A 15,013-nucleotide genomic window follows, 5' to 3' on the forward strand; every position below is an offset into this window, starting at 1 on the left:
TTGATCTTGGGTGTATTCCCAGACAATATAATCATTAGAAACAGTACTAATATCTCATAAGCTAATTAATATATGTATTCTTGAAGCAAAATGTCTTACAACTTTATATTAGAAATGATCAGAAAAACCCTCTATTACACAGTGGTTAAAGAATATGTCTCTACGCTTATCTATGAAAAAATTAACATTTATTTCTAAAGGCCAATATTCTAAATTTCAAAAGTTTTGGAATCTGTTTATATCTTTTATTTCATATGTAGACATGGACGGGCTGTTGGAAGATGATTACGTTTGAGCTTAAAGCTCTAATTCTGTAACACTTCATCCATGCAATTCCCCTTCCATACACAGTGTCACTCCCTCTGCAGCCCTGGGGTTGGATAGCCTTGATCACTTGCACAAGTGTTGGGTTTTTTCCTTTTTTTTGTTAATTTCTTGTGTATGAGTACAGTAGTTATTATTCTACATTTAAATTTTATTTTACCTTTGTTATTTACAAGCAATGTTTGTATGTTTGCATACACCTATATGTACATGTATGTGTATATAGTATATATTCACCAATGGTGTGCTCACATCGTAATATCATTAAAAACTAATAAAAAAAAAACATGGTTAATAATATGATGTTGAACATTGCTGGAAAATGGTGGGAAAAGAAACTCTTAGGAGCAAAACCTGACTGTGATCCCTTATATTTGAGGTTATTGTAATTTTTCCTCCTATTAAATTCCACTGTGACTGTGCTAGCAAATTATAACAATGTTCTTGTCACATCAGTGCATGACACAACCACTAGCATCTCACAGGAATAACAAAAATACAGCATCAACCAACTAACTAATTTGTTATAAGTAATAAACCTCCAGAGTGGAGGTTTCCTTTAAGTCTACTAGGTATTGATAAGGGATTTACTCTATCATTCAGCACAGTCAGGGTCATAATAAAAAGTTGCAAAATTGGTGAAAAAACCACACAGTTGCATATTTAAGTCATATATTATCATATCATATATTACTTTTTGCTTATTTTCATGAAGGGTACCAATCATTCTGGGGTTGACTGTATATTATATTTATTCACATTATTATAATTAGATTTCACAGAAACCAATTATTTATTTGGACAACAAATTTTACCCATTATTTTATTTCTGTTGGTAAAATTGGTTGTTTGTTTTCTCTTTTGAGGTGCATGTACAAATGTCACAGCCATCATTATTTAAAACAAAAACAAAAAACTACCTTCACCATTACATCATGTGACTTTTTTTTCCCACAAATGCTACCATTCTGTTAACATTTGTTAATTATTTTACAGGACTTTTTGATGAACTCTAGTTTAAAGAGCAGTTGGGAAATTTTGTTGTTATTGGTTAGAGATGGTGAATAGAAAAAGTGGAATTAAGGCAAAACTCATGTGAAACACCAATATTTTTAGACTTCCATTTGTGTCCATGTCTTGCTGTATTCAGCTCTCGGAATTGTCCTGTGAGCCAACAAACATGCTGATCTATTCAGGAGACGTGCACGGACTGTCGGGGTCCTCAGGGCTTTCTGAGTAATCCCAGCTGTAATCACGCAAATCAGCAACAGAAAAAGTGGCGTGTCTATTGTGCTCCATGTCATGTGGCTGCACGTCCACTGAGAGTGGTCCACTTACACACCGCCGCAATGGAAAGCCACTGTAAAAGACACAAACACACAACACAAATATATTTAGGATCAAAACAAGATGAAGATGCTCAAATTTGAGTCCAGCCTTTGCACCAAAGTCTCTACTACTTCTACACTGGATTTCTCATTAATATGATGTTGAACATCTCTGCAAAATGGTGAGTGAAGAAAAAAAGCTCTTGCACTTTTGTTTTTAGGAGCTTACAGCAAAACCCGAGCATAATCCCTTATGCTGAAATTTTTTCTCCTATTAAACACCATTGTAACTGCACTAGTGATAATGTCCCTCTGTGACATCAGAGTGGCATATACCGGCAACTACTCACAGGAATAAGGAAAATACAGCCTCTACCAACACTTACCATTTTCTAAACACATCACAAATATTTCAATATAACTATATTTAATGTGTTTCATGGTGGAGTTTTCCCTTAAGAACATTTTAAGCAGTGATGAGACAAAGCTTTGTGATGCTTTGAAGCTTTCCAGCCACATGTCCTGAAAATGGATTATTTCTTGATGCTTCACATGTCCACTAGAGGTCTCTAGTGGTTAAAAACATAAGCCTGTGTACGGCGTGAAACTAGTTTCGAAGACAGTACAGTGTGTGGAAAATTTAAACCAGTAAAGACCAAAAAGAAATATGTAAGCCATGTCAAATAAAGGAATTCTTACTATCACATTTTTTCAAGCTTTAAATAATACTCCTTTCTGTACACCGATAAACTGGACCCATTCTTAAAACAATTCCTAAACAAGGCATCTTTGTGACGTCACTACAGGAAAACAACACAAGCATCACCCACCTTCTTGAAGCTCTTGTACACAGTACAACATTACTATTAAAGTGAGTGTGAAAAATGATACATGCATTCCCATATTCAAACAAAAAATGGAGTTCTGTCTTTTTACCTACCCTTTTGAGGATTCTCCTTTCCAGGCCTGTTTATAAACACTTCCTGCCATCTCAAAAAGCCAGCGTGTGTCATCAGGCACCTCTGGAATCCATTCCACAAACCTTTAAAAAAGCACAAAAAACATAAAACAAAGTATACAAACCAGAGTCATTATAGAAAAAAAATAACAAATTAAACAAAAATAACAATCCCTTATAATTAGAAACACAATAATCCACCAGTGCAGGACTGTGGTGGTGGGGCTGTGATCAAGCGTCAGCTGTGAACAGAGAGGAGGCGGGTTGGACCAGCAGGTAACGTGTGATGAGTCTCACCTGTATCTGATTACCAGCAGGCTACTTATTTTTGTCTGTTTGTTTTCAGTGACTCCTGTAACCCGTGACACACATGTACACAGACCAAGAACCGTGAACTTGAACCTGACAGAGTGAAAGCTGCAAGTGTTTTTTGTTGTGTTTTGAAAGTGAAAAGCGCAGTCTGAATAAACATGAGCCCGGAGCTCTGTTAAGGTTCCACCTGTCTCTCAAGTCTTCCTCCACAACCTCAAACACCGGCGTTCTACAGTGGTGCCGAAACCCGGGATTGAGGTAGACTTCAACTCCACCATGGAAACCTCCTCTCTAGCTGAGATCATCACAGTCCTTGCCACCCTCCACTAAACCCAACATCAAGTGCTCCTCGACCTGTGCCATGAGCAGCAGCTGCACTTTGAAGCCCTCGCACAAGAGCAGGCTGAGAGCCAGCAGGCACTTAAGAAGCTGCTGCAACCCAGTACATCCCCAGCTGTGTCCCCTACCACCATGCCACACATGTCACTCATGAAGACGGCCTCCACAGATGATCTGGAGGCCTTTCTGGAGTTCTACAACCTTGCGGCAGCTGTGTGGGGATGGCAGGAGGAGGAATGGGCTTTGCAACTCCACCCCTTGCTACCAGGGGAAGCCCAGCTCATCACCCAGCATCTGCTGCTGCGGACACATCTGGAGTATTCCAGCATCAAGGGGGTGGTTCTGCAGCACGTCAGTTGGATACCTGAGGAGCACTGCCGATGCTTCCAGTTGCTGCAGCTCTCCGAGATTGGCTGCCCCTTCACCTACGCACAGCAGCTGAAGGACTCCTGTCACTGGTGGTTGATGGCAGAGGAGCGGGACACAGAAAGGATCATTGAGCTGGTGGTAATGGAGCAGTTTGTTGCTCGTCTCCCGATGGGAACGGCGGAGTGGGTCCAGTGCCACCAGCCCATATCCCTGGACGAAGTTGTGCAGCTGGTCAGGATCACTTGTTGGAGGTTCCTGGAACAGGCATCTCCTTTTTTACCTCATGCTCTCCCTCTGTCTTTCTCCTACTACTCCCCCGGTTCCACCTCCCCGGAACAAAGGTGAAGGGACCCCAAAACCGGGGTCTTTCAGTTTCTTCCCTGTTGTTCCTACCCCCTGCCCTTCATCTCTGATGTCTCCTCTAACTTCCACTCTCTCTACACAGGTAGAAACTTCTGTGCCCACCAGAACCGGGGCAAAGCCTGGGGAGGTCTGCAGATGCGGCAGGAAAGCCAGACATTTCCAGGATCAGTGTTCCTTCATGGAAACGGGAATACTGATCTGGATCCCTGATGCGCTGCAGGTCTCCTCTGATCAAGCAGAAACATACATGTCAGTTAGTATACAAGGGAGTACACATTAGGCCTTGGTGGACTCAGGGTGTAACCAGACCACCATCCATCAAAGCCTGATTCAATGCAGGGCATTGGGGAATGCACAACTGGTGAAGGTGAGGTGTGTGCACAGGGATGTTCACGAATATCCTCTGGTGCTAGTCAGTATTAAATTCCAGGTGCAAAAGTATAGAGAGGAGGCAGCCGTTAGTCCTCGCCTCACTCACCCACTAATTCTTGGGACAAGCTGGCCAGGATTTCAGGCATTCATGAGGGAAATGTTTGTGGTTGGGTCCTGCAGTAGCGAGGCACAGTCTGGAATGTGCACAGCGTTGGCTGGGAAGGTGTTGTCTGGGCATTTGATGTCAGCTCCACGTTAGGGGGACAGAGAGGATGAGAAGGACTCCACCCCTTCCTCTTTTTGCAGGTATTCCCCTCGCAGATTTCACCTTGGAGCAATCATAAGACGAGACCCTGAAGCACGCCTTCGACCAAGTGAGAGTAATCAATGGTCAGCAAGTTCAGCCTAATGTTGCACTCACCCACCCATACTTTTCAATTATCAAGGATAAGTTATACCGAGTGACACAGGACACTCAAACTAAGGAAGAGATGACCCAGTTGTTGGTCCCAAAAAGCCATAGGGAACTTCTGTTCCATGGGGCTCATCATAATCCCATGGCTGGGCATTTGGGGTGGGATAAGACAGTAAACTGTCTAATGGCTCATTTTTATTGGCCGGGCATTCGTGGCCATGCTCGCAAGTGGTGTGCGGCATGTTGCAAATATCAGCTGGTGAATCCACCGGCCACCCCAAAAGCGCCATTGCGCCCATTACCATTAGTCAAGATCCCCTTTAAAAGAATTGCCACGGACCTTGTTGGGCCATTAGAAAGGTGCACGCGAAGATATTGCTTTATGTTAGTCCTGGTTGATTACGTAACACGATATCTGGAAGCAGTGCCTCTGCACAACGTGTAGTGGTGCGGAGGCACTCTTCCATGTTATCTCCTCAGTTGGGATCCCAAAAGACTGACCAGGGCACTACATTTATGTCACAGACAATATGCGAGCTTTAGGAATTGTTGGGGATTAAATCGATTTGCACCAGTATTTACCAACCACAGATGGATGGATTGGTTGAATGCTTTAGTCGAACGCTTGAAAATATGATTCGTAAGTTCATTCACAATGATGTGAATAATTGGGTTAAGTGGCTCGTGCCCCTGTTATTTGCAGTACGAGAGGTCCTGCAAGCCTCCCCAGGGTTTTCCCCATTCAAATTATTGTACGAGCACAAACCTCATGGTGGCTTAGATGTCATTAGAGAAAATTGGGAGGAGGGATTGCAGGTTGCTAGGTTGCAGGAGGAATTTTCCAGTGTGCTTTTGCCTCCACCTGGTTGGACCGACCTCACAGAACACCACATTACTCCTCGATTACCCCCATGTCAAGCATAGCCTTGAGCTCATGCTGAACCACATTTTTCTTTTGTTCATGCAACTGGTATGGGTGACTGCGTACAACCACACCTGGAGGAACCTAATTTTTCAGACATCACCAGCCTGCTGACTGACCTCTCTAAAAAGGGGGTACCAGATCCAGTCCAGTGGATGGAGCCGTGCAAGCAGGCTTATGGCCAGGTAAAAGTGGTTTTGTGTGGGGGCCCATTGTTACATTCACCTGACTTTTCTCTCTCTTTTGTTCTACAGACTGATGTGTCGGACAGAGGGCTGTGGGCCATTTTGTCCCAAGTGGTGGAGGGGGAGGAGCGTCCCGTGCTGTACATCAGCTGGAAACTCTCGGTAAGGGAGACCAAGTAAAGCATGATTGAGGAAGAGTGTGTGGCCATCAAGTGGGTGGTCCTCACCCTCTGGGACTTCCTACTGGGGTGCCTTTTCACCCTCTGCTCTGATCATGCCCTGCTCCAGTGGCTCCACCGCATGAAGGATGCCTAGTTGGTATCTGGCACTTCAACCATTCAAATTGAAGGTGGTACACAGGCCGGAGGCACAGATGGTGGTGGCAGATTACCTCTCCTGCCTGGGGGGGGAGTCAGCTGCAGGCCGGATGTGGGGGTATGTGGTGGGGGGGTGTGGTTACACGACAGCTGTGGATGGAGAGGAGGCAGGTCAAACTGGCAGGTAATGTGTGATGATTCTCACCTGTGTCTGATTACCAGTCAGTAAACAGTCTACTTATTTGTGTCTGTTTGTGTTTCCTGTTAAGTTTTGGAAGTGCGCTGAAAAGCACGGTCTGAATAAACGTGAGCCAGGAGCTCAGTTAAGGTTCCACCTGTCTCTTGAGTCTTCCTCCACACCCTCACACACCGGGGTTCTACAAGGACTAATGCACTACAATAAAGACCAAAGAGGCATGATGTAGGTTTTCAATGAATCTATTTTTAATACAGGGGTGGACAGATCATAAATTCATTAGCTAGCCCACTCAGCAAGCGAAAGCTCTGCACAGTCAGGTGTGAGCACATATAGGTGTGATAGTCAGGTGTCCACACACTTTTGGCCATATAGTGTATGTAGATTTGATCCACCATTCAGTGCTGAGATGACAATATTAACACATTATGTTATTTCTCTCCAAAATTAAGCTTCTGCACTTTGGAATGAATTCCATACAGTGAGCATGTAGTGTATGATGTTGGTGTTTAAGGGTGTATTAGTCATTATTTGATACCTTAGGATTTACCTAGAAGTACTAGGATAGGAAGTACCGGGCTATCTGCCATTCAGCTTAAATCTAGTATTCATTAGAATGAGGCTAGCCTACATTTTCCTACATTAGGTACACTACACTGCTACCACTGTGGCAAACACATACTTTGTATAACTACACATGAACTTTATAGCTTATAATTCAATAATGGGTTATTTAAATGTGGGGTTGTATGTCCCAGTTAATACAGTAGTATTTCCAGGTACCAGGTAAGATTATCAACCATTTCTTAAACAGAATTTACAGCTGATTTTATTAGGATAAACCTGCTGGAAATATATTTATTATGTCTTCTTTCAGCTGCTCCCGTTTGGGGTCACCACCGCGGATCATTGGTCCACGTATTTGATTTGGCACAGTTTTTGCGCTGGGTGCCCCTCCTGATGCAACCCTCCCCAATTTTATCTGGGTTTGGGACTGGCACTGAGAGCACACTGTTGCATGCAACCCCCAGTGCCTGGGGTCGGTTCCCTGGTCAGGAATTGAACCCAGGTCACAGCGGTGAGAGTGATGTGGACTAATCACTAGTTCTCCAGGGACCCGTGTAAATATACTTATTGCATTTGTTCTATATTATATGTTATACTGTATATTTGTCTCAATTTTCTAAACAATCACCCTGAGTTCACTGTGGAAGAATCATAGGAACTATTGTACCGAGCAATAGGTTACGACCATAGTTGTTTATACATTTACAATTACTTACATCTGAGGCAGGATATTGAGCAGTTGAAGGATAAGGGTTCTTGCTCAAGGATCCAAAAGTGGTGATGCTGAGATTTGAACTAACAACCTTACAATCAGTAGCATGGTTTTTTCAGACAGAGTTACATATTTTTTGGTATACTGAAACAGATATTGAAATGAATAACCTACTTAGTGTTCATCAATTAGGGGCATCATGGAACATTTTATTCAACTCTGCTTATGGTGGTTGCTGCTAGCAACGAGTTTCTGTATCAGCGAGCGTGGCTATTAAAAATGAGTGCCGTGAATTGAGTGCAAAGTGTAGACCATGGTGAGTGAGTGGAAAGGAAGCGCAGTACAGTACTGTACTGCATTTCTGTGTAAAGTTTGCCTGAGGTTTGTCTGAGGTTAACAGTAGTGGTACAGACCTCTGGACTGCTGAGTAAGCCGACTCTACTGGCAGCGTGTAGGGCATCAGCATGTAGGAAGCCACACGTACCGGCAACAGACCAGTGATCTGAGCCATTAGGCCATGCTTCTCTTTACACGCCTCACAGAACACTGCAACACACATTTAGCCACATTCATTCTCACACCTAATAACTAACTTAAACAACTTTAGTCCTGAGTACTTATTTCCTTCTGAGGATATTAAAAGAAACTTTAATTTTACATGAAGATTCATGCACAGCATGACATAATACAACAAAATTAACTTAACTTTTACAAATAAAAATCGAGTTACAAAGCTAGCTGTAGCATTTATCACCTTTCTTAATGGGTGTGGGCAGGTAATTGACACGCTGCTCCTCCAACCACCAGTGGTGCTCCCCCAGGAGGCGGAATCTTCGCAGCATCCACTCTCGTGTCGACTCAGTGACACAGCAGCAGGTGGGCGTGTCCCGCGTCAAGGCTAGATCTACTTTCGGACATTCAGCTTGCAACAGATCTGAGGATAACATCATATTATCAGTGTTAAAGCAAAAGTTTGTTTTAATTTTTCCTACTACACTGTCCTAGTCTATCTTTCATTCCTTGTTATACCACAGCACTGTTGAATTCACGAATGTGATTGGTCAGAAGGTGTTTTTAATTTTCTATAACTGCAGCTCTGACAGTAGTTGGACACTACATAATCTAAATGAACAAATTTTAAAAATATGCTATTAACAAGGGAAAATGTATAATCATTGATAATCTTATGGTGACTTTTATTTAAGGAGTAAGGTATTTTATTCCTTACTTAGCAACTAGGTAATAATTCATTATTAGTCTCTAATGGACAGCTTTTTCACACACAATATACAATTTTAAACAATATACACTAAAAATAATACACACAATATTTCCACACTAAAAATGTAGATGTATTTACATGTAAGCAATTTATATGTATTTCCATTTTTAGGAAATGACTCACTGTTGTCCTTGAGGAATCGCAGAGCATCTTTATACCCATGCTGACATAGCTCCGCCATTACCTGTAATAAGAGATACAACAGAGTGCACAGTGCACAGATATTACTATTATCATTATACATTTTTTCTTTTTGTAAGCTATTCTTTGTGGAATACCTTATACAGAATAATCTATAAAGAATTTGAACATATTTTTCTCTGCATCTGTTGTTTTGGAAAACTTTTTCTGGGAAAATTTTTTTACAAATGTTTTCTGTTATAAACATAAACATGAGCAGTTGCATTACTCATACACTGAGACCCTCATAAGCATGCAGATTTTAACTCCCGCTTATGTAACTGGGATACTTTGCACATGCTGGAAGGTGTACAGTGAAGGGATGAATGGAGTGGAGGAGGAAGAGGAGAATGAGGAGGAGGAGGATCACTCTTGTGGCACTCTTACCTTAGGCTCAGGAGGGAAAAGAACTTTGCTGAGCCTGCTCATGTTTCCCCAAGTGACCTGAATGCTAGTGTTGGTGAAACGCAGTTCATGCAAGCTGCTCGAATTGTCCTTGGGGCAAATGTCACTTTCTCCAGAGAATGGTGAGATGGAGATGGTGTTCTTCAGCTCCGACTGGGGGAGATTATCACTCATCGCACCATCAACATACCTCTGTGTAGACAGAGAAAAAGGAAAGAGAGCTAAACATAAATGCATTTCCCCAAAACCATGTAGGAATGTTTATGTTAACTTTATTTTTCAACTTTTTTTTTTAACTTTAATCCTGCCTTGGCTTTATGGAAAGATCACAACAGGGAGTTAAGAAGCCAGTTTTACACACATGTCTCCAAAAACGGCTAAAGGAGGGTATAAATTATGTTGATATATTTATATTTTGTTTATTACATGATAAATTAATAAATATCACTGAATAGCAGTTGTTTTTAGACAATCAGTGTCTTTTAACCAGATGATAAAATAGTAAGAACTTCACTTGTAATTAAAATACTTCCATAAGAGAAACATATTGCAGTCCAAGAAAGTCTTCAAATCCTGTATAAAAATGGTAACTATCCAAACTAAACAATATGGCTTATCTGCCTCCTAAACCCAAAATGCTACTAGTGTGTGAAAGTATGAAATGTGGTAATGTGGTCTGATATATGAGCCCTAGTGTCTCATTTCTCCAATACAGTAAGCTCTCATATCAAGAACATAAATCCTCATGGAGTAACTGAGTGTAATAGCACTGTAAGCAATCATTTGCAACATGACATGCATTACTTTTGGTTTAAAATTTGTTTCGCTACAACCATTGACACTTACGACTCCACGGAAGGTGGGAGGGAACAGACCACAATAAACAGGGATGAAACAGCTACAGATAAGTGCCTGGGAATAAGAGAAAAAGTGATGACTCATTCAAATATACTTCAGTATCGACTTTTTATGCTCTTTTGCTCTTCAACTAAGTATTTCTAAAAAAAAAAGAAAAGAAAAGGAAAAATTATCTGGCAATACAAGAGCATTTCATGTTTTAAATGAGCATAAAAATCTAGAAATAGCATTAATAGTTGTATATTTCATTTATGTTTGTTTACTCTGATAATGAGAATATAAATGATCACAGTGAAAACTCTCTGTCTCCACAGTCAAGGCTTCCTCACCTGAATGAGCTCATCTTTGGAGCTGAAGTCCGAGACCAGCACGTTCTTCCCGTCACTGACGCGTGTGAGAGACACACACAGCCTGCCGCTGACGAGTGTGTGTGCATCTTCAGGCAGGTCTCGCTGCAGGCACGAGCGCAGCACTTTGAGTAGGTTGAAGGTGGGATGCAGAGGGCCAAGGTTGCGCTTCCGGGCCTCCTTAGCAACCTCGATCACTATTATGCAACATTTTTCTGCAACAGGAAAACACACAGTGATAAACTACCCACATGCATAAACTACACAGAAGGATAAACTACCAACAATAACAAACTACCCGCAAGAATAAACTACCCATGAGGATAAACTGCAGATAAGGAAAGTAAGGTATGTGGAGACTCCATAATTGGAGTGCCATTTAGCTCTTAAAAATTTAATTTTAATTTTTTTAACCATTCAATATAAGAAAACATGTATTTAACCATTCAAAAATGTGTTAACCCATCTCACGCAACAATCTCTCATTTTAACAAAGTTTGTTATCTGACAGATCCCTTTAAAGTCTTAGCTTTTTATTCACTTATTGACCTTAATGCATATTATTCAGTAAGATGTAAAATGTAATATGTTTTTGAGAATTGTGATATGATATTTTTGTCATATCTCTCACCCCTAATGTGAAAGGTGTGTAGTAAAGAATGTAAGTCTGGACATGATGACAGATTCATTTAAGTAATCTAAAAAAAGCAACCAACTGTTTAGACTGAATTAAAGTGTGCTGTACACAATTAACTAGCTATTATATAGTCCTCCGTTCAGTTTGGCAAGCATGTTATCAGAGCGCACTGAGATCAGAGAACAGCATCGCAGCTGTCATTATTAGATACTATAAAATACTATATACCCTTTACTTTCACATCAAAGTCTCACTCTTGCTTCAGTGGATAACTTCAGTGACTCTTGACACAGCTGGATACTGTGTACCTGCTGTAATCATAAAGACTGTCCTGTGTTCATCCCAGGACTTTTATTAGTTCTGTTTATCTTTACTTTTCTAAACCTGTATACTGTAATGATTTATAATCCCACTATCTGCTGTCCTGCAGAAGAGGATAATTTCCGTTTAGAGTCTTAAAGTTTCTTCTTCATTAGGCGTCTAAATCTACATCTGTATGTTTTGTTAATACATATTTTATACGTACAGCATCCAAAGACACACACATGGGTTTTGTCTACTGTATATCTGTCGCTTTGTGTAGCCTGTAGTTTACTCTTCGCATGTTTTTACTGTATGGTTATGGTTTTACTGTATGGTTAACACTGACTAAAAGGAAAATCAGTTTTAGAAGGTAACTGAGACAAGACTGAGGTTAATCAGCAATCTCTGTCATTCTAACTATTCCATCATATCACTGCTTGCGGCAAACAAGATGTACAAACACACATGAAAAGACAAAATCATTAAAAATGGCACTAAAGTAATGCCTCTATTTTTTTTTATTCAGTCAGACATGCTAGGTTGCAATAAAAATTAAAATGTGATGATAGAGGAATCATGTGGGGGGGAAAAATCACTCCTGAAAACTAACATGCACTACATGTGAAAAACAAACATAATTAAAAACCAGGGAGAAAATCACATATGGACAGAAATGATTCATAAGGGAAACATCACATGTGAAAAATGACCATAAAAATAAATGAAAAATAAAGAAAGAAAATCAAGTGAAAATAAACGAATCTGGGAAAAAAATCACATGTGGAAAAATAAATCCACATGCACTACATGTGAAAAATTAACATGACAGTAAATTTAAAAATGAGGAAAATATTAACATATGAAATAAATGAATCACGTGTAGAAAAATAATCACATGGAGAAAAATAAAAACACAACATACATGTTATGCACATGTGAACATGCATGTTATGCTTTTATAATAAACAAACAAATAAATTAAAAAAATGTGGGGGCAATGCACAACGTGAGAAATATGTGAAAAATTAAATTCAGGGGGAAAAATCACATATGAAAAATAAAAACACATGCACTACATTTGAAAATTAATGTATAATAAAAATAAAAATACTGTTGCTTGGGATGCAGATACAAATGGACACACAAAAAAAGAAGTGAAGTTTGTGGCGTTTCAAAGTGTGTGTGTGTGTGTGTGTGTGTGTATACCTAGGCATGTTCCGCTGGTGAGCACAGCTGCATTGAGAGCTCCAGCTGAAGCTCCGTAGATCTTGTTGGCTCGGTGGACGAGGTAAGGCGCGCGCTCCAGGAGGCAGCTGGAAACACCGAGCTGATAAATCCCTAAAAACCCGCAACCGGCGAACGACAGGTTCCACCCCACACTCAGGTCCAACATACCCGCAGATTAAGAGTCTACTTCGTGCTTCTTAATAACGCCGGTGGTTTGCACCAGTCATGCCTTCACTCACCGGTGAAACTCTTGCTCACTGTGTTTTTCTTTCTGTCCTTGTCAATGATCCGCCCCTTTCTCCGCCTATTACATTACCACACCCCCAGCACCCCTGCCCCGCCCCCGCCCTACCCCTGCCCCACCACTCTACCGGGCAACTACCGGGCATGAAAGCTCTCTTATGCTGTAGGGGGCGTTTATTTTTGCTACAGTGGTTTGTCACCTCAGAGCACGTATGATCCTGGAGAACCCCCTGTCCTGAACATTTTTTGGGTTTTCTAGGCTCTAACAACTCAGGAAGAGTTGCTAATTAGCTGATTAGTTGGATCAGGTGTGTTAGAGCAATTAAGGAAAACACCTAAATGTTCACTGTTTCATATAAACATAATCATTTTTGCACTGGACTTATGTTGATGTGAGAAGAGTGCTGCCATTAGAGAGAGCCTCCTTTTTTTCAAATTAAAAATTCACCCTGAGTGACAAAAATTGTATCAATATGTGATCTTCAGTGGTGCAGTTGGTGGAATATTCTGTAATCAGTTCACATTCAGGTTTTCTACATGCCCACAATGTTGTTCAGGTACCTGTGGATAGTGGTGCAGTGGGATCTACTTAAAGAGAGCGATGCAGCGGCGCTTTAGTCCTTTAGTCTGTGCAGCTCTCTCACCTCCTCGTCTGTACACTCGGCTCAAACAGATCAGCTTCCAAAGCTTCAACTTTCATGCTACTGCCACCGTCAACACCATCTCAACACTCATCATCTCACAGATCACTAACTAGCTGAGCAGAGTCTCTGCTGGAACTTAGCTTCATATAGTTATATTGCAGGCCAACATTTGCACCAACGTCTCCACTACTTTTATGTTGGATTTGTTATTAATATGATCTTGAACGTTGCTGGAAAATGGTGGGAAAAGAAACTCTTGCGCTTTTGTTTTTCAGAGCAAAACCTGACTGTTACCCCTTATGTTTGAGGTTACTGAAATTTTTCCTCTTATTATTGCGACTGTGCTAGTAATAACAATGTCCTTGTCACATCAGTGCATCACACAACCACTACCATCTCACAGGAATAACAAAAATACAGCACCAACCAATAACTAATTTGTTATATGTAATAAATCTCCAGAGTGGAGGGTTCCTTTAAGGCGTTAATTCTACTAGGCATTGTTAAGGGATTTATATTTCTACTAAGATGACAGAGGTTGTGTTGAAGAGCCTGTATGACCCTGCTTAGAATGAATGGGTGTGTGTATAATCACTATTATGTAAAAAAAAAAAAATGGAGCCAAAATCTGATCATGTGTCTTAAATCGTGTCATATGCACAAGCTTCCATGTACAAGGGATTTTTTTAGAATGCACATTCTCATGGATTTTCATGGAATAAAGGATAAATAATAACAAATAAACTAATGACAGTGTTTTAACATTGGACAAGATGTGCAACATTGAAACAATAAGATAACCATATGGAATTAAAATAAATTATTGTTCAGACATGAATAACAGTTGTTTTAAACAATATACAGTAGATTTACTCTTGATCTTATTTACATTAGGCAAGGTATTGTGCAAAATTGGGCTGTTTTTGTTGTGAGCTTGGTAGAGAAGAAGCCTTTATTTATCACATGTACATGACAGCAGAGTTCAGGGTCGGCCATGATACAGCGCCCTGGAGCAGAGAGAGTTAAGACCCTTGATCAGTAACCCAGAACCTTACCGTTGAGCCACTACTGCCCCAAAACGCTCATGGCAGCGGTGGGATTCGAACCCACGCCCCCGAAGAGACTGGAGCCTTAATCCAGCGCCTTAGACCGCTCGGCCACGCTACCTTGCGTGTGAGTTCTACTTTGAGGTATAAAAACAGAGGACA

At 40.9% G+C, this 15,013-nt stretch overlaps 1 protein-coding gene and 1 non-coding gene across 2 annotated transcripts; both read right to left on the minus strand.

Annotated features, from left to right (window-relative positions):
- Window positions 1-1,050: 1,050 nt before the first annotated feature.
- LOC113532141 (patatin-like phospholipase domain-containing protein 2) lies at window positions 1,051-13,205 on the minus strand. Its single transcript, XM_026923327.3, has 9 exons — window positions 12,898-13,205; window positions 10,734-10,966; window positions 10,393-10,458; window positions 9,529-9,738; window positions 9,085-9,145; window positions 8,434-8,613; window positions 8,093-8,225; window positions 2,593-2,694; window positions 1,051-1,684 (listed from the first exon to the last, which is right to left on the minus strand). Exons 1-9 carry the CDS (start codon window positions 13,082-13,084, stop codon window positions 1,513-1,515), a joined length of 1,344 nt encoding a protein of 447 aa, XP_026779128.3. The 5' UTR covers window positions 13,085-13,205; the 3' UTR covers window positions 1,051-1,512.
- A 1,685-nt stretch (window positions 13,206-14,890) lies between these two features.
- On the minus strand, window positions 14,891-14,972 carry trnal-aag (transfer RNA leucine (anticodon AAG)). Its single transcript has one exon. It is a non-coding gene; the product is annotated as a tRNA-Leu (tRNA).
- Between the last annotated feature and the right edge of the window lie 41 nt (window positions 14,973-15,013).

The sequence above is a fragment of the Pangasianodon hypophthalmus genome, chromosome 18 (assembly GCF_027358585.1).
Source record: "Pangasianodon hypophthalmus isolate fPanHyp1 chromosome 18, fPanHyp1.pri, whole genome shotgun sequence".
NCBI classification, from domain to species: Eukaryota; Metazoa; Chordata; class Actinopteri; order Siluriformes; family Pangasiidae; genus Pangasianodon; species Pangasianodon hypophthalmus.